General features: G+C 43.1%; 1 protein-coding gene across 1 annotated transcript in view; it reads right to left on the bottom strand.

The window, feature by feature from the left end:
* Nucleotides 1-25,652, bottom strand: part of ALDH5A1 (aldehyde dehydrogenase 5 family member A1) — a 49,688-nt gene that overhangs the window by 20,334 nt on the left and 3,702 nt on the right. Inside the window, exons 2-7 of the mRNA XM_023555696.2 lie at nt 20,188-20,271; nt 17,668-17,838; nt 15,746-15,862; nt 10,506-10,649; nt 5,330-5,473; nt 2,954-3,112 (exon numbers count right to left, since the gene is read on the bottom strand). Coding sequence (XP_023411464.2) covers nt 2,954-3,112; nt 5,330-5,473; nt 10,506-10,649; nt 15,746-15,862; nt 17,668-17,838; nt 20,188-20,271 — 819 coding nt within the window. The remainder of the gene's footprint in view (nt 1-2,953; nt 3,113-5,329; nt 5,474-10,505; nt 10,650-15,745; nt 15,863-17,667; nt 17,839-20,187; nt 20,272-25,652) is intronic.

Raw genomic sequence — 25,652 nt, 5'->3', positions numbered from 1 at the left:
GTTCTCATATGCTCCCCTCCCCCATGCACACAATTTCTCCCTCCTACAATTAACACCTTGTATTACTGTTGTGCATTTGTCACACTTGATCAATCAATACTGACATCATTATACTAGGGTTCACTCTGTGTCATATAGTTCTACGGGTATTTTTTCCCCACTAAATTTTATTTATTTTGTTGTTATTGAGAATAAACACAGCAAAAACATACACCAATTCAACAGTTTCTACATGTAAAATTTAGTGACATTGATTACATTCTTTGAGTTGAGCAACATTCTTGCCCTCCTTTTCTGAGTTGTCCCTCTCTCACTAACATAAACGCACTGTCCCCTAAGGCTCCTTTTTAATCTTTTGAGTTGCTGTTGTCAACTTGATCCCATATGGATAGTTCTTAAACGAGCATGATGCACAAGGCAGACATTTTTTACTAGTTATGGTAAACTGTTGTTTGGTTTTAAGATGACTTCAGGGAATATTTTTCATTTAAGGTTTAAAGATTATCTCAGGGCAATAGTTTCAGGGGTTCATCTACCCTCTACGGCTCCAGAAAGTCTACAGTCCATGAGAATTTGTAATTCTGTTGTATTTTCCCCCCTTGATCAGAATTCTTCTATGGAATCTTTGATCAAAATGTTCACTAATGGTAGCCAGGCACCATCCAGTTCTTCTCATCTCATGGCAAGGAGGCAGTTGCTCACGGAGGCAATAAGCTACACATCCCATAGCCTTCTCCTATTCCTAACTGTCCTTCTTCCTCTCTTTCTCCAGGTGAACAGAGACCAATTGCAGTGGTTTGGATGGCCGCTTGCAAGCTTTTAAGACCCCAGGCACTACACAACGAAGTAGGAGGTAGAACAGAAGCACCAAACATGTTATTAGGCCAATTAACTGGAATGTTCCATGAAACCATGACCCTAGACCTCCAAACCAAGGAATCAAATCCCATGAGGTATTTGGTTATATGTAAGCAGCCTCAGCAGCTACTTTTTTTTTTTTTTCTTCAAAGAACCTACTTCTGGTTTTACTGAGTCTATTGTTTTTCTGTTTTTGATTTTATTTACTTCTGATCTGATCTTTGTTATTTCCTTTCTTCTGGTAGGTTTAGGCTTAGTTTGCTCTTCTCTTTCTAGTTCCTAGAGTTGTTGAGTTAGGCTGTTAATCTGAGATTTTTTTTTTAACTGTAATGATTTATATTTAATAATTGTATTTAGCATTTAACAAGGGCCCATCCTCTTGACCCAAACAGAATCTGCTCTGCCTTTGTCATCTTAAATGTGATGCTGAGCAGTGTTTTCCCCCTTGGAATCCACTCTATGACTGCAGGTACACTAAAGGAAACACAATGGTTGTTTTTAAGCAAGGTGCTTTCCACTAAACTTCTCTCTACCTTTAAAAAAAAATCCTGCATTATGGCTTGAAGTCCCAAAAAACAGCACCCTCTGCAGAGCAATGTCTGTATCTTCACTTTGGCTAAAAATGAAATCTCTAGGACAACAATTTTGCAACCTGGCTGCAAACCAGCATCACCTGGGGCACGTAAAAAATACCAGCGCCTAGGCCCTACCCCAGACTAGTTAACACCCAGCTATTAGAGGCACAGGGTGGGTTGAGAACCACCACTCTAGGACTCGAACCATGGCTGGTATAGACCCAAACTGCCTTCAAATGAGTGTCCCTGGTCTGTTCTCAAGGTCCAATGTTACCTCAAGAATGCTGGCAGTCCCAGCATAAACTTTAAGATGTTTATTCTATCTGTAGTAACCCCAGGAGCCCTGGCGGTGTAGTGGTTAAGAGCTACAAGTGCTAACCAAAAGGTCGGCAGCTCAAATCTACCAGCCGCTCCTGGAAACTCTAAGGGGCAGTTCTACTTCATCCTATAATAGGTCGCTGTGAGTTGGAATTGACTTGATGGCAATGGGTTTGGTTTTGTGGTTTACAGTAACTGCAAGGCAGTAACTAGAAATTGATCAGAGTTCTGTCAAAGTTTGGAACTTCCCTTGGTTTCCACTGGGGAAGGTAAGGAACGTGGATTCAGCTGCATTGACTGTCCACTGAGTCAGGACAGCCATTCCAGGCTTGTTCCCGGGCTCGCCAACCTCACTAAATGGGGAGCAGGCTGTGTTTCTCACTCGAGTGGTGACTTGGTTCATCTCTCCACTCTCCATTCCCACATACAATCCCCACCATTCACAGTCTGTCTGATTTAAATTATTCCATTAAGATCTTTTCTACCATAGAGACTTAACCATGTAGCATGCTGGGTATTTAGTCTTACAAGAAAAGTCCTGTACGCAACACTGAAAAAAAGTGTTTTTTTTTTAAGCAGAGAAATCCTAGTTAGTCGTCTGTCTGACTTGTGACATTTTTGAACAAACAAACCCTTCCTGATCCTAAAAGCAGATTCCCTTTCCCACCATCTCTAAATCCTGAACATGGAGTAGCTAATGATACATCTCCCTGCTGGGATGCTTTCTCCAAGGATTCTTCTGGAAGGACATTCTGTAGTCAAGGGAAGAAAAAACAGACTCATGCTAGTATTTCAAATGAAATACCAACAATCTCAAAAGCAAAGCCAGTTTTCATTTCCTTTTAGGTACTCCAAAAAAATTAGACTTTATATAAAAACTTTATGTTCCAAGACCTTAAATCTCTGAGGCAGGGAGGGACAGAAACCCTGAACATCACCACTGGTGCAGGGAAGATGGCAAAGGCAGAAGGAGACCTAAAATGAGAGATTGCCCGGGACTGTGTGCAATGACCAAGCTGGAAAAACTTAAGACCAGATGATGCCGCTCAGTTCCTACAAGCTGACAGACATTCACTTTTTCAGATTTCTCAATTGCTTCCAAAATCTCCTTGCTGAGCATCTTACCAAAGTGTTTTTTGCAAGTTAAGCTTTTGGTATCAAAACCATAAAATTTACTCTAATAGATAACAAAACTAACTTACCTTTTCTACAGCTTTTTCATTAATTAACGGGCCTTGAGTAGTTCCCTCCTCAAATCCATTGCCTACACGCAGGTCTCTTTTAATTGCTTCAGCAAATTTTTTCACGAAAGAATCATGGATACCCCTTTGCACCAAGAAACGGTTTGAGCAAACGCAGGTCTAGACACAAGGAAAAAAAAAAAACACACACAACTCACGGAGACAGCTTCTCGAAAGCTAGTGTCCCAACCAATAAATTTGCTGCTGTTGTTCCCTTGCTAAGACACTTCCCCAGGTGGTTCTAATCATGTGTCCAACCTGCTATTATCATCCCCATGTGGGCTTGATTTGAAGGCTATCTGCACCAAGCAAGTACATTCCTTTCCAAAGCCCTTCACGGCTGTTGTATCTCTGTGGTTAAGTAAGTATGCAAGTAGAAATATCTGTGCAAGGAAAAAAAAAAAAAAAAAGAAAGCCACTCAATCAGGTTTTTTTTTTCCCCAAAAGGCTTAGATAAGCTATTACAAAACAAATAGAAAAATAACACTGTAACCCCTGAAAGACAGAGATGTTGTGCTATCAGAGAGCAGAGGATAGAAGGAATGAGGTCAAATGCTAACTTAAATCCTTTATCAGAGACCTGCTGGCATGGTGGTTAAGCATTTTGCTGCTAACCAAAAGGTCGGCAGTTCAAATCCACCAGCTGCTCCTTGGAAGCCCTATGGGGCATTTCTACTCTGGAATTGACTCAATGACAATGGGCACTCCAAGTGTTTGGCTGAATCTGACATTTTGAAAATGGACACAAAATGATTCTTCCATGTCAGCCAAAATTGTTCAAAACACCTTGGCTTATTTTTTTTCTCATTAGACCTAATATTTTAAATATATGAAATAAAACCACATTACAGGAAGTGTAGTTATCATTGATAAATTTTCTTTTTTTTTTCCTTACTCATGTATCTTCCTAGCTGAAACAAGTATGCATACAATGTTGTACCCCATGCATTTTAAATTAATGGTTTTATTGGCTGAAAAAAACATGCCCCAAAGCTGGAGCTTTATAATGTGACTCTGAAGGCATTTTGCGTTTGTAAAAGGAAACAAATTTATTTCTGAAAAAAATCAACCTTATTTAGGTTGAAAGGGGGACAATAAATTAGCAAAGGCTAAAAACAGGGATGAAACTATTTAAAATAAAATATTTCACCTTTCTTCCCAATGTAGACATTCAGCAGTATTTATTCTGTTTCTGGAATGAATTTAGAGGTCCCTGGATGGTGCATACGATTTGCACGCGGGTACTAACCACAAGGTTAGCAGTTCCAGTCTAGCTCCAGTCCACCCACTCAGAAAAAAGACCTTGCAATCTACTTCCACACAATTACAGCCATTGAAAACCCGATGGAACACAGTTCTACTTTGAAACACACGGGGTCGCCATGAGTCAGAATCCACTTGATGGCAATAGGTTTGCTTTTTGGTTTATTGATGGTACTTCAGGACAAAGTGCTTTGAATATTTAAGAAGCCACCCAGGATCCTGATAGCAGCTTGGATAGAAACTGGGAGACAGGACCCTTGGTTCACAATCCCAGCTCCTTAGCAGAGTGGGGACTGTGACCCAGACATGTATGACCTTAAGCAAGTCAGTTAGCCTGTCTAGAGCTTCTTTTCCTGATCTCTAAAATGAGAGGTTTGTATTGGATAACCCTAAAGGTCCCTACTGATCTAATACTCTAGGATTTCCTATTAAGACACGAGCTCAGGCCACCACCTTCCTGATGACAACCTGGGGCACTGCTTGGACACTGACGGTCCTTGGGCATGTACCCCTTGCTGGGTGCCTGTGACACCCTTCCATCTCAGGGGAAGGCAGACCCAGGTGGGTCTTAGGAGGCAACAGAGTTTTGAGTCTTCCAAGTATCATCCTCAACATTTTTCTATCTTCCTTCCCCGTGGATCTCAGACCCTACCTGTTCAAGAGGGTTTTGTGTCTGAGGAGATGGTTATGCCTGCTCAGTAGAGAAAAGCCCAATGAAGAAAAAAAATGTGAAAATAACCAGATTCAAAGGGTAGGGGAAAGAAAAGAAGAGGAAACAACTGACTAAGACACATACTGATTATTTCGGAAATTTCCTAAAGCCAGGAAGTCCACTTTACTTTTCTTCAGCTCCCTAGAGCCTAGCATAAAAAAAAAAAAAAAAAAAGCTTACTAAATATTCTCTGAAAGAGTGAATGAATGAAGAATGAATGATGGAATGAACCCAAAAAGTATCCTTCTAGAAGATGAATAAGGAATAGAGGTGGTAGGATCTTTGTAAAACACACACATGTGTGCACACCCATACTCACACTCTCACACACACCCAATCCCTGAAAAACTCTCCATGCTCACCTGTCCAGAGTTCCTAAATTTAGATGCCATGGCACCTGCTACGGCCCGGTCCACGTTGGCACTGTCAAATACAATGAACGGCGCATGGCCGCCAAGCTCCATGGAGACTCTTTTCACAGAGTCTGCAGCATAGTGCAACAGTATCTGTAAGCGGAGGGGAGAATGCTGTGAGCACTGAAAAGAACGACCCAGGACAATTACACCTTCGTTTTGAAAAATTACCCAACAGTGAAAAAAGCAGGGCACACAGGAGCACATACAGGATAGCACTTTATATAAGAAAAGGGAGAAGCAAGAATACATGTTCGTATTTGCTTAGCATTTGCATAAAGAAACACTGGGAAGATAACAAAAACCTGAAAGTAATTATTTATAGAAGGTGAGGAAGAGGAAGCCAGGGACAGGGGTGAGGGTAAGACTTCTCAATGTAAACCTGTGGTATTTTTTCAATTTTTGAACCATGTGAGTACATTAAGATAGACATATAGTTGCTATCGACTCCAGCTCATGGCAACCTTATGTATAAGAGAATGAAATGTTGCCTGTTCTTGCATCATCCTCATAATCACCAGCATTGTACAGCTCACCATTGTGGTTACTGTACCATCCATCTCACCCAGGGTCTCCCTTTGCCCTTCTTTGGTCCTCTACTTCACCAAATATGACGTCCTCCTTCAGTGATTGATCTCTCCGGATGACATCTAAAGCAAGCAAGCTGGACAATGATCTGTTGTGATACACAGGTTTTCACTGGCTAATTTTCAGAAGATCACCAGGCCTTTCTTCCTAGTCTGCCTTAGTATGGAAGCGCCACTGAAACCTGTCCACCATGGACGACCCTGCTGGTACTTGAAATACCAGTGGCATAGCTTCCAGCATCATAGCAACATGCAAGCCACCTCAGGACAACAAACTAACAGATGGGTGGTGGATATAAGTGCATTACCTATCTCCAAAATAAATTATACCACAGGCCTAAAAAACCATAATACAAACCTGAGATATGTGAGGTACATCCATTCAGAATTTGACCATGTAGGTTCATGTATATGTACTTTTGTTTTTTTAAAAAAACCAGATCGTATATACTTTTTTGTAATCGGCATTATCTTCCCAATTAATATATCTGCAACCCTTACAAGCTCATAACTTTTGTAACTTGCTCCTTTAACGAAACATTCTAATATGAATATCTTCTTGTGTCCTCACACCTGCTTCTGTGGCATCCTTGATACGCCTGTATAGTATTCCAGGAGCCCTGGTAGCACAGCGGTTAAGAGCTCGGCTGCTAACCAAAAGGTTGGCAGTTTGAATCCATCAGCTGCTCCTTGGAAACCCTACAGGGCAGTTCTACTCTGTCCTATAGGGTCACTATGAGCCGGAATTGACTTGACGGCACTGAGTTGTTTTTTTTTTTTTTAATAGTATTCCAATCCATGGCTCTTCCATAATTTATTTATCCAGCCTCTGTCTGTTGGGACATTTAGGTTGTTTCTAATTCCTTGCTATTAAAGACAACACTGCATTTATTCCCTCGGGATAAATTTGCAGAAGTAGAATTGATAGCTCAAAGCATAATTGTAAGGATTCTTAATATATGTAACTATTTTCCCAGGGACTTTTAACTGCTTTATCACAGGATTGTTGTTGTTAGCTTCAGCTGAGTTGGCTCCTGACACATAGCTAACTCCATGCACAATGTGATAAAATGCTGTCCAGTCCTACACCATCCCCATGACTGGTTATGGATCAAACTGTGTGATCCACAGAGTATTCACTGGCTGATCTGCAGAAGTAGATCACCAGGCCTTTCTTCCTAGTCTTAGCCTGGAAGCTCCACCGAAACCCATTCAGCATCGTCACAACATGCAAGCCTCCGACGACAGAGGGGTGGTGATTGTACATGAGATGCACTGGCTGGCAATCAAACCACGGTTTCCTGCATGGAAGGTTGGGATTCTATCTCCGAACTGTTAATACTTCCTTATTACAGGATAGTAAGTCTTTATTCAAGCTGTCTCCCTTGGGTCAAATGACCACTCATGGTTCAATTCACCGTAGAGGAAGAGACTAGGTATGTTATATGCAATAAAATGTGGCTGCTGGTCCCTCAGCAGGGCCCGGGAGGGGTCTGTTGCTGTTGTTGGGTGCTATGGAGCAGTTCCAACTCACAATGACCCTGTGTACAACAGAACGAAACACTGCCTGGTCCTGCGCCATCCTCACAATCATTGCTATGTTTGAGCCCACTGTGGCAGCCACTGGGTCAATCCATTTCGTTGAGAGTCTTCCTCGCCATCCTTGCTTCTAAGGAGCATTCTGGCTGTACTTCTAAGACAGGTTTGTTTGTTCTTCTGGCAGTCCATGATATATTCAATATTATTCGCCAACACCATAATTCAAAGGCATCAATTCTTCGGTCTTCCTTATTCATTGTCCAGCTTTCACATGCATATGAGGCGATTGAAAATACCATAGCTTGGGTCAGGCACACCTTAATCCTCAAAGTGACATCTTTAAACACTTCAGAGAGGTCTTTTACAGAAGATTTGCCCAATGCAATACATCATTTGATTTCCTGACTGCTGCTTCCATGGACGTTGATTGTGGATCCAAGTAAAATGAGGGGTAGAGAGGGTTAGCTTCCCCATATACAGGGGTGAGGGCAGGGCATGCGTCTCTAGAACAGACGTACTGTAAGTGGTTCAGTTAAGAGACAAAAATCTATGCCAGAGGACCAGGAGCCAGCCTGATACTCTGCGAAAATCAACTCCAAAAAGGCCCCTGATATAGAGATTACTATTCCTTTGTTGTTGTTATTGTTGTTAGTAGCTGTGGAGTCAACTCTAACTCATGATGACCCTATGTACAAGAGAATGAAATGTTGTCTGGTCCTGTGCCATCTTCACAATCACCGGAATGCTCCAGTCTATTGCTGTGGCCACTATATAATCAATATGTTGGACAATATTCTGTTGTGATCACTAGCTAATTTTCAGAAGTAGATCATCAGGCCTTTCTTCCTAGTCTTAGTGTGGAAGCTCCATGGAAACCTGTTCACCATGGGTGACCCTACTGGTATTTGAAATATTGGTAGCATAGCTTCCAGCATCACAGCAATGCACAAGCCACCACAGTGTGACAAACTGACAGATGAGTGGTGGATTACTCCATTAGCTATACTTCATCACTCTTCTGTGTAAGCCACCTCAAGCAAATCATTGTTCTGGGTAAATAATTTAAGAGGAAAAGTTGGAACCAGCAGGAATATGGCTGGGCATTTTCTTAGAGTCCTGTCAAGGGGTGACATTTTGCTGCAAACAGTGAAGAACAGTGGGCTGCTGCCCTTTGTCCAGCATCCCAGGAATTGCTCTGACTTGAACTACAAGGGTATTATAACCGTTTGTTTCTCCCAGGCCTCTCTCTTGGTCTCTAACTACGTCACAGTAACATCTGGAACCCTCTGAGAGTGAGCTTGTACTGTGAGACCCATTCATCTCAAGAGCATAGCAGCCATGAATGACTGGAAGGGCCCCGTCATGGATTAAATTATGTCCCCCTAAAAATGTGTGTATCAATTTAGCTGGCCCATGATTTCCAGTATTGTGTTGGTTGTCCTCCATTTTGTGATTGTAATTTAAGGAGGATTAGGGTGGAATTGTAACACCCTTACCCAGGTCACATTCCTGATCCAATGTAAAGGGAGTTTCCCTGGGGTGTGGCCTGCACCACCTTTTCTCTCTCAAGAGATAAAAAGGAAAGGGAAACAAACAGAGAGTTGGGGACCTCATACCACCAAGAAAGCAGTGCTGGGAGCAGAGCATGTCCTTTGGACCCGGGGTCCCTGTGCAGAGAAGCTCCTAGTCTGGGGCAAGATTGATGAGAAGGCCAGCCAAGAGAGAAAGCCTTCCCCTGGAGCTAACACCCTAAATTTCGACTTTTAGCCTGCTTTACTGTGAGAAAATAAACTCTTTGTTAAACCCACCCACTTGTGATATTTCTGTTACAGCAGCACTAGATACTAAGACAGGCCCCAAAGCACCATCCCATGTATGAGTTTGTGGCATGACAGAGGTGACTACAGTAAGGAGGTATGAAACTGCCTCATTCTTTCCTGCTTCCCATGGTGTCTAAACACTACTATAGTTATGCAAAAGCTTTCAGATTAGAAAGCTTTATATTATTTTTATTATACAGTAAAACTTGTGGAAGCCGGAAACTGCATAGGGCGGAAACCTGTCAGAGAAGGAAAACTCAAATATTTTCCACTAACAGAGAGAGAGAGAAAAGCAGTAAGACTGCACCCTGTCAAAAGCGGAAAACTTGTGAGACCTGGAAAAACAAGGCAGTCCCCTCGAGTTCTGGCTGTCACAGGTTTCACTGTATTATTTTTGTCTGATGTGTGCTTATTATGCAGGAGCCCCGGTGGTGCAGTGGTTAAGGGCTCAGCTGTTAACTAAAAAGGTCAGCAGTTTGAATCCACCAACCGCTCCTTGGAAATCCTAGGGGGCAGTTCTACTCTGTTCCACAGGGTTGTTATGAGTCAGGATCAACTCAACAGCAATGGGTTATTAGCAGAAAAAAGTATATCAGCTAGAAAGAATCTCCAGAAAGAAAAGCTTTTGTTCTACCCCGACCTCTCTCTTCTGAACATTTAAAAGCATAGATAAAGACCCATTCACAGGCATACGCATGAAGTTTTGGGGAAAGAACTTCTCAGCTTTTAAGAAAAAAAATAAATGAATAACTTTTATGTTTCTGTAAGTACCTTTCTACTACACACAATTTTTCTTTATTTCTAAGACATCTATTTAAACATCAGTTGTGTGTTTCCGGAATCTCCAATTCTAAAAAATTCATATTACGAAAGAAACAGACATTCCACAATTGAAGAAATATGACGGCTAGCTTTTAGCCACCTCACATACGACAAATAATGGGAACCTCCGCCACCCCCAAACTCCTCTGGTATTGTCAAATAAGAACCTAGGTCATGTCACAATGAGGAATTACACTCAAAATGTCTCCAGAAGGTGACCAGACATGACTTTATTTGACAGAGCTTTTAACACTCTGCTTCTTAAAAATGGTCACCGAGGTAAAATAGCATTTTTATACTCTATAAGGAGGAAATACTAGAATGACATTTATTTTCTTTGAGACTTAAGTAACGTACCTTTCCAGTAGCTGTTGAGCCAGTAAAGGAAATTTTGGATACCAGCGGATCAGTACAAAGAGCTTCTCCCACTTCCTTGGCCTTTTTTCGCGAACAGGGAACAACATTGTAGACGCCTGGAGGAATTCTGGCCTGCTGGGCAAGCTGTAAAGAGAATCGGCAAATAACAGGGCACCAAATGATCCAACTGAAAACAAAGACAGGAGGGGCAGATAGAAGTTTTCATCCAAAATGTAATGGAAAAAACCTTAGGCTGGCCTTGAGGGTGGAATAAGTTCATACGTGGGACTAAAATATGGCTTTTCTTAGTGTTAAAGTGACATTAATATTTACGTGCTGTTAAATTTCATCTAAATAAAATTTCTTAGAGTATGAGTTTCAATGTCACTTTTGGTTAAAGAAAAAAACAAAAAATTTGGGAGGCACCACTTAACACCCACTAAGATGGCTATTATCAGAAAAACAGAAAATAAGTGTTGGCAAGGATATGGAGAAACTGGGACCCTCATCCGCTGCTGGTGGGAACATAAAAAGGTGCAGCAGCTGTGGAAAACCGTATGGCAACTCCTTAAAAACTGAAACATAGAATTACCATATGATCCAGCAATTCTTCTCCTAGGTATGTACCCGAAAGGACTGAGATCAGGAACTCAAACAGATAATTTTACTCCAGTGTTCACTGCAGTGTTATTCGTAATAGCCCAAAGGTGGGAACAACCCAAGTGTCCATCAACAGGTGAATGGATAAACAAAATGTGGTATATACATAAAATTAAATATTCATGCATAAAGAGAAATGAAGTCCTGATAAATATTATGCCAGAATGGATGGACCTTGAAAACATTATGCTGAGTGAGTTAAGTCAGACACAAAAGGAAAATATTATAGGACCCCACTTGCATGAAATATCTACAACAGGCAAATACATAGAGACCAAAGTTTATTAGTGGTGACCAGGGGTTAGGGGGTGAGGGAGTAGGGAGTTATTGCTTAAGCAGTTTTCTGTTTGCGTTGAGGGAAAACATTTGGCAGCAGACAGAGGCAATGGTTGCACAATGTGGTGAATGCAATTAATGTCACTGAATTGTACACTTAAAATGGTGAAAATGACAAATTTTTTGTTATACATACTTTATAACAATAAAAAAAAGTACAAGGAAATCAGGACAATGTTAAGAAAATAAAACTTCAAGCCCATACAACAACAAAAAAGAAAAAAAACTTCATTTTCTTTCCCAAACAGAATCAGAGGTGATTTCAAGAGAAAAGCTGGTTTGTTCACCTGTAGAATCAAGGACAAGGGAGCGAAAGAGAACATTCCCTGACCACCTACTACACCAGGGAACAGGGTAAGTCTTTTCCACAGATTGTTTCCATTGTAGTGATGCAGAAAGGCAGGCTTAGAAGGTGAAGAACCATGCCAAGGCCATAGCTAGGCATGTGACCTAGTAGCTGTCTGACCCCAAAGTCTGGGCTCTTTCCATGGTATTCTCCTTGGAGAAGCCATATTCTGAATTACCTTAATGCCTGAATCCCATTTACTATGAACTTACTACATGAACCTGACTGGGGATTCTGGGAAGATGGTGTAGCAGCAGTTTTTTTGAATCTCCCTAAATCCTCTCATAAAAACAGAGCAATTAGATAGCAAAATCACAAGATCAGAGACAACAAGTACAACTAAACGAGATGACAAGGTACCTCCACAGACCACACACTACAAGTGGGTAGGGACAAACCAGTGACAGCTACAAGGCCTGTGTGGGGCCAGCAACTGTGTGTGAGGGCGGTGAGGGCAACAACAGGGTGTACGATGGACCCAGGAACAGAGGAGCCCAAAGAGTCCATTCATGGAAAGCACAGAGTCCAATCTGAGAACAGGGCAAATGTCCAGTTTTCTCAAAAGGAAACTGCAAGTAAAAGAAAAGAATGGAAGAGAACCTGCAGATTAAAAGACTTAAGACAGGGTGACAGAAAAATTTGGAAATGGACAATGGTGACAATTGTACAACATGGTGGACGTAATTTAATGTCACTGAACTGTACACTTAAAAATAGCAAATGTTGTTTTATATGTCTATTTTACCAAAAAAAAGGGACTTGAAAGATACTACAAATTAAAAAATGAACAATTTACACACAAAAAAGAAACAATCTTTGACGGTTACAAGGGAGGAGAGGGGTGGGATGGGAAAACACTTAACAGACAACAGATAAGTGGTAACTTTGGTGAAGGGTAAGACAGTACACAATACTGGGGAAGCCAGCACAACCTGTACAAGACAAGGTCATGGACGCTCCATAGACACAACCAAACTCCCTGAGGGACCAAACTGCTGGGCTGAGGGCTGTGGGGACCATGGTCTCGGGGAACATCAGCTCAACTGGCATAACATGATTTATAAAGAAAATGTTCTATATTTTACTTTGGTGAGTAGCATCTGGGGTCTTAAAAGCCTATGAGCCGCCATCTAGGATACTCCACTGGTCCTACCTCTTCGGAAGCAAGGAAGAATGAAGAAAACTAAAGATACAAGGGAAAAGTTAGTCCAAAGGACTAATGGACCACATCTACCACAGCCTCCACCAGACAGAGTCCAGTACGACTAGATGGTGCCTGGATACCACCACTCACTGCTCTGACAGGAATCACAGTAGAGGGTTCTGGACAGAGCTGGAGAAAAATGTAAAAACTCTGACACAAAAAGAAAGACCAGACTTGCTGACCTGACAGAGACTGGAGAAACCCTGAGAGTATGGCCCTCAGACACCCTTTTAGCTCAGTAATGAAGTCACTCCTGAGGTTCACCCTTCAGCCAAAGAATGAACGGGTCCATAAAACAAGACAAAAGACTAAAGACACCAGCCCTGTGACAAGGACTAGAAGACAGGAGGGAACAGGAAAGCTAGTAATAGAGAACCCAGGGTTGAGAAGCGAGTGTTGACATGTCGTGGGGTTGCTAACCAATATCATGAAACAATATGTGTAGTAACTGTTTAATGAGAAACTAGTTTGTTCTGTAAACTTTCATCTAAAGTACAATAAAAAATAAAATAAAAAATGAACAAGATGTACACGTGAGTGATGAAGCTATAAAAAGAAGTGATTTGTATAAAAATCAGGACAGAGGGACTTGCTGAGGCAGGGACGCAGTGGAATTCAAGCAGGGCGCAGGGAGTCCTGACAAAGTTCTATTTCTTGACGAGGTGGTGGTTACAAGGATGTTTAACTTATGTTCATTCCCTAAGCTATAAATTTGTTTGATGTGGTTTTTTCTGTATCCGTGTTTCATCTTACAATACAAAAGAAATATTGAGGAGATGCAAGTACCTCATGATTATTCTGAAGATGAAAGAACAAGGCAAAGCAGGGCTAAGTGCCTTGCCAGGTGCTGGAGAAATCCTGTTTCCTAGAGAAATCTCAGGGTTTCTAGGTCTTCAGCAACAACCTGTTATTTTCTGTAGGTCTAAGAAGAGGCATTTTTTCGTTTGAAATAATCTCTTCTCTCAGTTCACTGAGGTTTTTAAAAAATGTGGTCCTTAACCTTTCCAATCAATATAGATGTGTACTTTCAAATACATTTCGTAACCAGGTGGAATCGAACAGTCATAGATCACTGTGGGTTCTAAACACCATAATCTGTAGAAAATACACCCTTAATTAACATTTTTCATCTATACCTAAAGAATCTAATAAAAAGGTTAACTCACACATCACACAGGAAAAAGGTAAAGTACAGAGATAGTATAGTAATAGCGCATCTAAAAAAAGGCATCCCTCCAGTTTACATTACGGAATGGCTCAAATGAACGAGTTGCCTCTGATATAAGGTGTCCTTTGGTGACATGCCCCTTCAGGAAAGACGCTTTTAGTCACCCAGTCTGGAGCTGCATGGGGTCCCTGAGAGCTGAGAACAGCAAGTACAGTTGCCACGATGATGGCTATGTCTGGGCTTATGGGAGCTCCTTTACCTGACCACAGGACAAGAGGAAAAGTAGCAGCCCATGGAACTAAAAGTAGAAGGGGGCTCTGACACAGGAAAGGCTGAGGTAAGGAGGTAAAACATTGACATCCAACTTAATGAGTGGCTCTGGGTTTTAATTGTGAATCCCTTCTCTCCTTTCTTCTTTCCTTCTCTTCCTTCCTCACTGCCTCCCTTCCTCCTTCTCTCCTTCCATCTTTCCACAAATATTCACTGAGTGTCTCCTATATTCAGGCACTGCTGTATAGGCTCTGGAATGTAGCAGTGAATACACAGATAAAAGTCCCTGTCTCCACAGAGCCTACATTCTAGTGGCAGCAGGTGATTATTAAAACAAATAAATATGTGGTATGTTGGATGGCGTTAAGTGCTATGGAAAATGACAACAACAAAGTGGAGAGGGAGATCAGGAGTGCAAGAGGTAATTTTTAAACATGGAAGCCAGGAAGTCCCTCCCTGAGAAGGTGGCACTTGAGTGAAGGCATGATGAAGCAAGTCACAGGGAGATCCGAGGAGAGAGCTTTCAGACAGAGGGAGGAGCACATGAAAAGGCCTGAGTAGGGAGTGAGCCTGTCCTGGTCCAATGAGCAGAAGAGACTGGAGTGGCCGGGGTGGATGAGTAGGGGGACAGTAACAGATGAGGTCAGAGGGGCAATGAGGGCAGTGGCCCATCTTTTGGAGCCTTGAGGGCCACCAAAACAAACAAACAAAAAACTCCACTGCTGTCAGGGTTTCCAAGGCTGTAAATCTCTATGGAAGCACACTGTCACATTTTTCTCCCATGGAGCAGCTGGGGTTTCAAACCACCGACCTTTTGGTTAACAGTCGATCGCTTTAACCACTGCGCCACCAGGGCGCCTTAGAAGTTCGAATTTTACTCTGACATGAGAAGTGAAAAGCCATTAGATGTTTTTAAGGAGAAGAAAGACAGGCTCCAGATGAACACTGATAGAATTGGGAAGGGAGTGGTAAATAGGGGTTTCTTATATGTGACAGACTCCCACACTACAGTCATACTCTAGGACTGCCTATGTAATGACAATGGTGGACACTGCCTACAGCTGTCAGACAATCCCCCCACCCAATTTTTTCTAAAAAGAGCAACATCTGACTAAAAAAATCCTCAATCCATGAAAACGAGACCATACAGTATGAGATGCAAAGAAGGAGGCAGCGAAATGGCTTCCTGCTGTCCCAGATAAATACCTATTTTTAGACCCTGTCAGCTCTGTACAAACATAGGGAGAAAGACTCACCTCAGCCAGGGCCAGGGCAGAGAGGGGTGTGTCTTCAGCAGGTTTCACCACTACAGTGCAGCCAGCTGCCAGGGCAGCCCCCACCTTCCGGGTAATCATGGCACTGGGAAAATTCCACTGGGGTTATAAAGCAGAGGAAATGCGTCAGAGGAAAGATTGCCCCACTAGCCCAAAGGAAGTCAGTCAATACATTTCACTGCCCAACTGATTGGCAAAGCTGTTCTCTGGCTCTCACAGAGGTGAGCTCTCAGGACACCTGTCACCTGCCAACTTGAGAGGCTGGGAGACAAAGGCACAAAGACAGGAAATGTTTTCAGAGCTTCATATATAGTACAATGTTATGTATACCAGGGGTCAGAGAACTTTTTCTGTAAAGAGCCAGATAGTAAATATTTAAGGCTTCGGGGGACATAATCTCTGTCAAAAGTACTCAAACTCTGTGGTTGTAGTGCGAAAGCAGCCATAGACAATACATACACGAACAAGCGTGAATGTGTTCCAATAACACTTTATTTACAAAAACAAGCAGCAGGCTGGATTTGGCCTATCAGCCATAGTTTGATGGCTCCTGAGCTACAGACTTCTAGAACATAAGCAAAGGTGATTTTAAAAACAGCAGATGATTTACTATTTCCCTCTCTCTACACACACACACACACATATAAGAACAATATTTCATTTTATTATAACAAATATACAGCACTTATTCTGTGCCAAGTACTGTTCTAAGCACTTGAAAATTATAATTAACTAAATCCTTATCACAACCCAATGAGGTTGGTATTATCGTCTTCATTTGCAGGTTTGGGAAAACTGAGATTAGTTAAGAAATTTGCCCAGAGTCACACGACCAGTAAACAATAGTTCTGAGTCCAACCTAGCCAGTCTAGGCAGTAAGAAGGATGGCATCTGTAACTACTCTGTGCAGGGAAAGAAAAGTGGCCTTGAGACCAGCTAGCAGATACTATAAAAAACCCAGTGCCGTCGATAGAGAAGTTAATATGAAACCAAGTAGCACATAGGTTCAAGAAGGGTTAACAATGAGTAAGGTGGGCCCCCAACAAGTATATTGCAGCCGCTTCCAGGCAGACACAAATATCTTATTTCTTAGCTCATTCCACCTACAGAACCTGGCCCAGTGCCTGCTGAGAAGGGACACAAATGCTTAGCTGTTGATGATAACCACACATTAAACACACAATCTTAGAGAATACGCCACATTAAAAAATGTGTCACGGATGAACCTAGAAAACATTATTCTGAGTGAAATAAATCTGTCACAAAAGGAAAAATAGCATATGATCCCTCTTACAAGAAATATGTAGACTAGGCAAATATACAGAAACCAAAGTTTACTGGTGGCGTTCAGTGGGAGAATGGAGGAGGGGAGTCAGTGCTGAAGGGACCCTGAGTTTCCATTGCTGGTGGTGGGATAATCTGGAAATGAACACTGGTGATGCCTGCACAACAGGATGAATTTAATCAGTGTTCCTGAATTGCATGTGTAAAAAATGTTGAACTGGCAAAGGTTTTGTTATACATATTTCACCACAATAAAACAATAAAAAAGTCAGCTTTGGAATTAAAAAAAAAAAAGTGTCATATCTGAGTCTTTTAGAAAAATGATAAATACCGGAAGGTCTCTCCAGAGGTGCTAGGCAATGCTAGGAGAAAGCCTTTATGCCCAGCCAGAAAAGCCCTCTGGGATTACCCCATATCCACAGGCACTGGAAAGCAGGTTTTCCCAGTCACTGGCTCCACACCTTATATTAAGTATCACAGAGGACCAGGAAATACACCTCAGTGTCCAGCAAAGGAATCAGGGAACCAAGAACAGATGACATAGGTAACAAAAAAAACAATCGTTTCCCGTGTCCCAACCCCGTCTCCTGCCCCAGGATCCTGCTGATGCTGCCACGTACTGGAGTGATGACGGCAGCCACGCCCACAGGCTGCTTGAGGACCAGGCTCCTCTTATCTTTTGCTGGGGTATAGATGATGTCTCCATATATGCGGCGGGCTTCCTCCGAAAACCACTCTAGGAAAAGGGCGGAATAGAGAATTTCTCCCTGGGCCTCCTTCAGCGGCTTTCCCTAAAATTAAATCAGAAAATGACACGTGTTATCTTCTAATACCAAAAATGGAGTCCCTGGGTGGAGCAAATGGTTAATGTACTTGGCTGCTGACTAAAAGGTGGGAGGTTTGAGTCCACTCAGAGGCACCCTGGAAGAAAGGCGTGGAGGTCTACTTCTGAAAAAGCAACCACTGAAAGCCCCAAAGAGCGCAGTTCTACTCTGTGGGGTCACGGCGAGTGGGAGTCAACTCGATGGCAACTGGTTTGGTTTTTAATACAAAAGCCTGACTTGTGCATCTAAATTCTTCAAGACAGCAAGCAGCATAGAAAAGTGTCCTACTTCCAGATGAGAGCATTACAAACTCCACAGAGTTGGTGTGAGTCTTATAAACCCGAACTACAAATGATAATGGCTATGAGCAGGGCTGTACTGCCCTAAACCACAATAAAGTCATTTGCATTCTCAATATGTTTACAAATTAGGAGGCGGCACCTAGAACTGGTCTTATAATTCCTTCTCTTTTCGGTATCTTCTAAACATTGTGGCCATGGTGTGACCACAGCGTGACGTGCTTTATTATAGCTATGGAAGAATGAATGGCACAGTTTAAGTGTACAAAAACAAGAAAAATGAACCAAAAACAGTCATGTAGGAAAAAAAAAATGGAACAGTGAAAAAGTAGCACCCACACAGTTCTCCCAAAATCTATTTTCTGCATATTATTGAATAAACTAGAACATATGATTTAGTTTTAGCAAGTCTAAGTGCCGGGCTTAGTTAATTAGAAAAAGTTTGTGACTTGCATGCTGATTATCTGATACCTGATAACTAGACAAGGAATTCACATTTTCTTTAGCTACAGAACACTGAGGGGAGGTGCACTAAAACAGGGGGCACAGCGGGCAACCCCCCCCTTTCACTGCCAATTGTGTGTTAAGGATCAGCACAAATCCAATTCCCAAAGTGTGGAAATGGATCCAGTCCTCACCTTCCAACTTCTCACTCCCTGTCACCAGCTGCTCACATGACACACCCTCTCCCAGCCCCAGCCATACAGAGCTGGGTCAGAGCTCTCAAGTTAGATGGACACAGTCTTTCAGCCCTAGCCACCCAGAGCTAGGTCAGAGCTCACACATGAAAAGGACATGTTCTTCCAGGCTGCCAAAAAGGCAGATACCACTGGGGTCCTAAAAGCTTGTGAGCGGCCTCCTAAGATGCATCAATTGGTCGCAGCCCACCCAGAGCAAAGGAGAATGTAGAACACCAAAGACACAAGGAAAGTATTAGCCTAAGAGACAAAAGGGCCACATAAACCAGACACTCCATCAGCCTGAGACCAGAACTAGATGGTGCCCAGCTACCATCAATGTCCACCCTGACAGGGAACACGATAGAGTCCCTGATGGAACAGGAGAAAAGTGTGGTGCAGAACTCAAATTCACGCAAAAAGACTTCATTTTCTGACTGAGGCTGGAGGAACCCCTGAAGCCCTGGCCCCCAGACACTACGTTAACTCAGAACTAAAACCATTTCCCAAGCACACTCTTCAGACAGAGATTAGACTGGACTACATAACACATAAAATAATACTGATGAAGAGTGTGCTTCTTAGTTCAAGCAGATAAATGAGACCAAATGGGCGGTTCCTGTCCAGAGGCAGGATGAGAAGGCAGGAAGGAACAGGAACTGGTTGAATGGACACAAGAAACCGGGGTGGAAACGGGGAGTGTGCTGTCACATTATAGGGATTTCAACTACTGTCACATAACAATATGTGTATAAATGTTTGTATGAGAAATTAACTTGAGCTGTAAACTTTCACCTAAACCACAAAAAAAAAAAAAAAAAATAGGTATGTCAGCCCCTACTGGCTCTCACTGCCCCTGTGGGCTCATTACTTCGCTGGAACACCTCAGAGAATCTCAGAGAGTGTATACCAAACTTATGACTACAGATTTATTTAAACTAAAAAGGATACAAACAAAGAGACATATAGGGTAAGGTCTAGAACTTCCATGTCCCAAAGAGGGACACGCACCCCTTCCCCGTGCATGGTAACAACCAGGAAGCTCCATCTGAGCCTCAGGGTTCAGGGCTCTTATCAGCCTCATCACATGGCCATGACAGATTACGTCATGCCTCCTGAGGCTTCGTTAGCATCAGGCCTCCAAGTGGTCCCTGGTGATCTGGTCAGCCCCCACTCATTAGCCTCAGGTCTTAGTATGGCTAGAGAGAACCGAGAACCAAGGCCAAACTGCTTTTGGCAAGGTGATTCCACATCTTACAGGAAGTAGAAGATTTCTCAAACTTGAGGCTAAGAATCCCTGAACAGTTTCTTAGGGTAGCAAACCAGGACTTAGCACTTACATTTTCGGCTGTGATTATCTTGGCAAGGTCATCCTTATTTTTTATCATTAAGTCATACCATTTCCGAAGTAATGAACTCCTTTCCTGAAAAGAAATGAAAAGGTGGAAAATAACGAAATGCCGAGTGTAAGACAGACGATTAAATAACCTTCAGTTTCCTAAAATATTAGTTGCATGGACTCATTCTGGGAGGAAATGTATTGGTACTTCTTTGATAAATGATAACAAAGATCCAATTTCAAGTTGGATCTATAGGCCTGTTAGTTGCAGTCGAGTTGGCCCTGACTCATGGCAACCGCATGTGTGTCAGAGTAGAACTGTACTCCATAGGGTTTTCAGTGGCTCAGTTTTTGAAAGCAGGTCAGCAGGCCTTTCTTCCGAGGTGCCTCTGGGTGGGCTCGAACCACCCACCTTATGGCTAGCAGACAAATAGGTTATCTCTTTGCAGCACCCAGGGACTCCTATAGGCATGTAAATAAAAAACCAGGCCATAAATCACAAAAGCTATTATTATTTATGATAAATATGAATAATCTTACCACAAAGATATAGTTTTCTATTTCAATGACTGCCCGCCTCAATGCGCAAACCTGGCTTATCCTTCTGACATTCTAACCCATTCAGCAGGTCTAGCGATTTTATTTATTTTCGTATTCCACTGGTGAACAGAGATCCTGAGGATATATAAACACCACCAGCAGTCTTTCCCTGGCTTCTTTCCCTTCCCTATTTTGGACAGGCTAACAAGCTGTCTTGTTGCCTCTCAAAGGTGTTGTTGAGATTAAGGCCTCTAAACCTCAAGCCCCTGGAGAAGAGGTATCAGTATTTCTAAAACAATATAACTACAGTAATTACATTTTGTTTACCTCCTCTCTGTGCTATGCAGTTCAGAATCTGATGACTATAGTCCAGTGTGCTCCTGGTTATTCTGGGTGAAAGATGAAAGATTAAAACCTAGGGGCCCTTGCAGAAAGAAATCAAATATCTGCGTAAATGGGCTGCTAGGGATAAAGGATCTGTATTTGTTTCCTAGGCTGCTGTCACAAAGTACCACAAACCAGGTGTCTTTAAAGAAGAGAACTTACTGTCTCACAGTTCTGTATGTTAGAAGACCAAATTCAGGGTGTCCATGCAAGGCCATGCTCTTTCTGAAGGCCCTAGGGGAGGATCCTTGCCTCTCCCAGCTTCTGGTGGTCCCAGGCATTCCTTGGCTTATAGCAGCTTAACTCCAGTTTCAGCCTCTGCAATGACCTGGCCGTTTCCCTTCTGTGTCTCTGTACGTCTCGTCTCTTCTTTTTATAAAAATACCACTCATATTGGATTTAAAAAAACAGCTACCATTGAGTCAAATCTGATTCACGGTGACCCCATGTATGCAGAGTAGAACTGCGCCCCACAGGGTTTCACAGCTGTGATCTTTCTGGAACAGATCACCAGGCCTTTCTTCCAAGGTGCCTCCAGGACCATTCCTATTGGATTAGGGCCCACCCTAATCTAGAACAACCTCATCTTAACTAATTACATCTGCAAAGACCCTATTTCCCAACAACGTCATATTCATGGGTACAGGGGTTAGGACTTCAAAATATCTTTTGGAGAACGCAATTCAACCCTTACCAGCACCACAGTTAAACAGAGAATGAGAAAAGGGCATGAAACAGCATCAGGGCTGTAAGGATAAAAAGTAGATTCTGCTTGCTAGTAGAAAACCCAATGTCCAAGTTGTACATAGAAACCAGCGGAGGCAACAAATCAGGCCCGGTATGCAAGGCCCATGGGGCAGTGCGGATGGGAAAGGCTCAGATGTGGTTCCTGGGAGGCCTCACAGTGGACCGAGTCTCGTGGGGCTCAACCGTGGGGCTCAAACCTCAGATGCTCCGCTTGACCAGAAGTGATGGATGGTACTCAATAAAATACACGTAAAGCACCAAAAGGAGTCGCTGGGTGGTGCAAAAGGTTAACGTACTTGGCTGCTAACTGAAACATTGCTGGTTCAAGTCTATCCAGTGGCACTTCAGAAGAAAGGCCTCCTGATCTACTTCCAAAAAATCAGCTATTGAAAAAAATCCTGTGGAGCACAGTTCTGACACACACGAGTAGCCATGAGTTAGAGTCCACTCAACGGCAACTGGTAACGCACCAAGAACTGTGTTTAGCTGTAGGAGGCACAATAATGGCCACCCAAAGATGACCGTATCCCAATCCCTGGAATCTCTGAATATTACCTTACATGGTAAAATGAACTTTGCGGATGTGATTAAGTTAAGGATCTTGAGTGGAGGGCATTGTCCTGGATTATCAAGGCGGGCCCAATGTAATCACAAGGGTCCTTAGAAGAGAGAGGATGGAGCATCAGTCAGAGAAGGCAATGTGATGACAAAAGAAGAGGCTGGAGTGATGTGGCCATGAGCCAATACATGTGGGCAGCCTCTAGAATCTGGAATGGGCAAAGAGATGGAATACTCCCTAGAGCTTCCAGAAGGAACACAACCCTGCTGGCCCAGTTTAGACTCTGATCTCTAAGAATATCAGAGAATACATTTGTATTGTTCATAGCCACTAAGTCTGTGATAATCCGTAACAGCAGCAGCTACAGTAAACTTAATACCTCAGCTTAGAAGCAAACCAAAAAATCCACTGTCGGGAGTTGATTCCGACTCATAGTGACCCCACAGGGTGGTTTCTAAGGCTGTAAACCTCTACGGAAGCAGGCTGCCATATCTTTCTCCCGAGGAGCCACTGGTGGTTTCCATCCACTGACCTTTCAGTTAGCAGTCAATCGCTTTAACCACTGTACCACTGGGGCTCCTTTTAGCTTATAAAAAAGTGGTCATTAAATATCAGGTCCCTTCCACTCCCTAGGTCCCTAGGTGGCACAGATGGTTTGCTCTTGACTACTGACCTAAAGGTTAGCTATTCAAACCCCACCCAGCGGCACTGTGGAAGATAGGCCTGGTACTCCGCATCAGTAAAGATTTCAGCCAAGAAAACCCTAGGGAACACAGTTCCACTCTGATACACGTGGGGCTGCCATGAGTTCAATCGATGCAATGGCAACAGGTTAGTTTTTGGGTTTTTTTCTTTCCCATTCCCTGCTCTTTAGGAGTCTTCATGTAGGGAAACAGAGGTCACAAAACATATGAGAACTGAAAACGAAGATGTGAGGCAGTGCAGAAGCTATCAATGGAAAGTACAAGACAAGGCATATGGACCAGCACTGTGGGCTCAGAAACGGGAGAGTAACGGAAGGCTGTGTGGTCTGACAGGCCCCAGGGCAGGAACAGCACATGAGCCAGACCTTCAAGAATACCTGGGATGTAGATGGGCCTAGAGAAGGGAGCTGAAAGCAGACCCAGAAGAAAGACAGCAAGGCCCAGAGGCTGAGAGAGGTGAAGTTCAGAAGCTGCCTCACCGACTGCATTTACTGCAACACTATGCTAGCTGCGATGTGGGTCCCTCTTCCTAAGGAAGGCTTTTGGGGAAGCCAACGTCATTGTATTCCTTAGTAAGATTTTCCAGGGTCCAAACACACCCCTCCTTTCAAGAAGGAAGAATAAAGGAATGTCAAACCAGGCCCGCTGAGAACACCTGAGCCCTTGTATGCAGAAGCTAACATCACATTGGTGTTCACGAGACATCGACATTTGAATGGGTGGTGTGATCTGAACAGTGTGATGTTGCCAGCATCAATGAGAGGCCCCAACATCAGCCCTGACTTCTCCAAATAACTACTGAGCCCGAGACAGGACTGGAAGAGCACCCTGGATGCCCGCCATGTAACATTGGTACATGGTGGTCTTGATGTCTGTGAGACCCCAAAATGATGCCGGAGGGCCCAGGAATCAGTTCACGTCCACACTCGCTTCCTGTTTATCCCGTCACTCCCCTAGCTTCAAATGCACTTGCATACAACTTCCATATCTCCATCTTTAGCTGTGATGGACTAAATTATGGCCCCCCAAAATCTGTGTCCACTTGGCTAGGCCATGATTCCCAGTATTGTGCAACTGTCCACTATTTTGTCATCTGATGTGATTTTCCTATGTGTTGCAAATCCTACCTCTGTGCTGTTAATGAGGCAGGATTAGAGGCAGTTATGTTAATAAGGCAGGGCTCAATCTACAAGATTAGGTTGTACTTTGAGTCGATCTCTTTTGAGATATAAAAGAGAGAAGTGAGCAGAGAGACCTCATACCACTAAGAAAGTAGTGCCAGGAACACAGCATGTCCATCAGACCGGGGGTACCTGCGCTCAGAAGCTCCTTGACCAGGGGAAGATTAAGGGCAAAGACCTTCCCCCAGAGCCAACAGAGAGAGAAAGGCTTCCCTTGGAGCCGACACCCCCAATTCAGACATTTAGCCTCCTTGACTGTGAGAGAATAAATTTCAGTTTGTTAAAGCCATTCACTTATGGTATTTCTGTTATAATAGCACAAGATATCTAAGACACTAGCCCAGGTCTTGCTCTCAAACTTATCTGTCTAACCGCCTACTCTACATCCTCACTGGGGCATCTGACAGACATCTTAGGCTTAACATCTCTAAAAGTAAACTCCCGTTTCTCACCCCAATGATGCCTCTCACTCGTCCCTTTCCCCAATCTTAGCTGCTGGTAACTCCATACTAGTTGTTTAAGGCCAAAAGCCCTGGAGTTATGACTCCCCTCTTCTTTTACATCCCACTATTATCTGTCAGTGCATCTAGTTGGCTCTACATTCAAACTATATCCCTTATAGGACCACTCTTCACTTCCTCCACTGCTATCATCCTAGTTCAAGTCATCACTATCTTCCACCTAAATAACTGCAGTAACTGCCTAAGAGGTCTCTGTTTCCACCACTGTTGCCTGTAGTGGGTTGAATGGTGGACCCCCAAAAATATGTTCACGTCCTCATCCCTGGAATCTACGGATAGGACCTTCTTTGGAAAAAAAGTCTTCGTAGATGTAACTAAGTTAAGGATCTTAATATGAGATCACCCTGGATTTTCTGAGTGGGCCCTAAATCCAATGACAAGTGTCCTTAAAAGAGAACCACAGACAGAAGCCCAGGAAGCAACATGAGCACGGAGGCAGAGACTGGAGTGATTCAAACAAGAGACACTGAGAAACGCCCACAGCCACCTGAAGCTGGAAAAAGCCAAGAAGGAAATCTTCCCCAAAGCCTGTGGAGGGAGCGCTGAGGGAGTTCAGGCTTCTGGCCTCCACAACTGTGAGAGAATTAATTTGTTGTTCTAAGCCATCAAGTGTGTGTTAATTTATTACACAGGCTCTAGAAAATGAATACATTCCCCCTTCAGTCTATTCTCAACACTAAGGCCTGAGTATCCTTTGAAAATGCAATTCAGATCACATCCTTCTCTGCTTAAAACCCTGAAATGGCCCACGTGATCCAGTCCCCTCCTTCCCTTATCTCTCTGACCTCCCGTCCCACAACTCTTCCCCCTTGCTCAGCCCACTCGGGCTT

The sequence above is a fragment of the Loxodonta africana genome, chromosome 1 (genome assembly GCF_030014295.1).
Source record: "Loxodonta africana isolate mLoxAfr1 chromosome 1, mLoxAfr1.hap2, whole genome shotgun sequence".
Lineage (NCBI taxonomy): Eukaryota > Metazoa > Chordata > Mammalia > Proboscidea > Elephantidae > Loxodonta > Loxodonta africana.
Note: the sequence above shows the minus strand (reverse complement) of the source record. Positions and strands in the feature narration are given on the sequence as shown.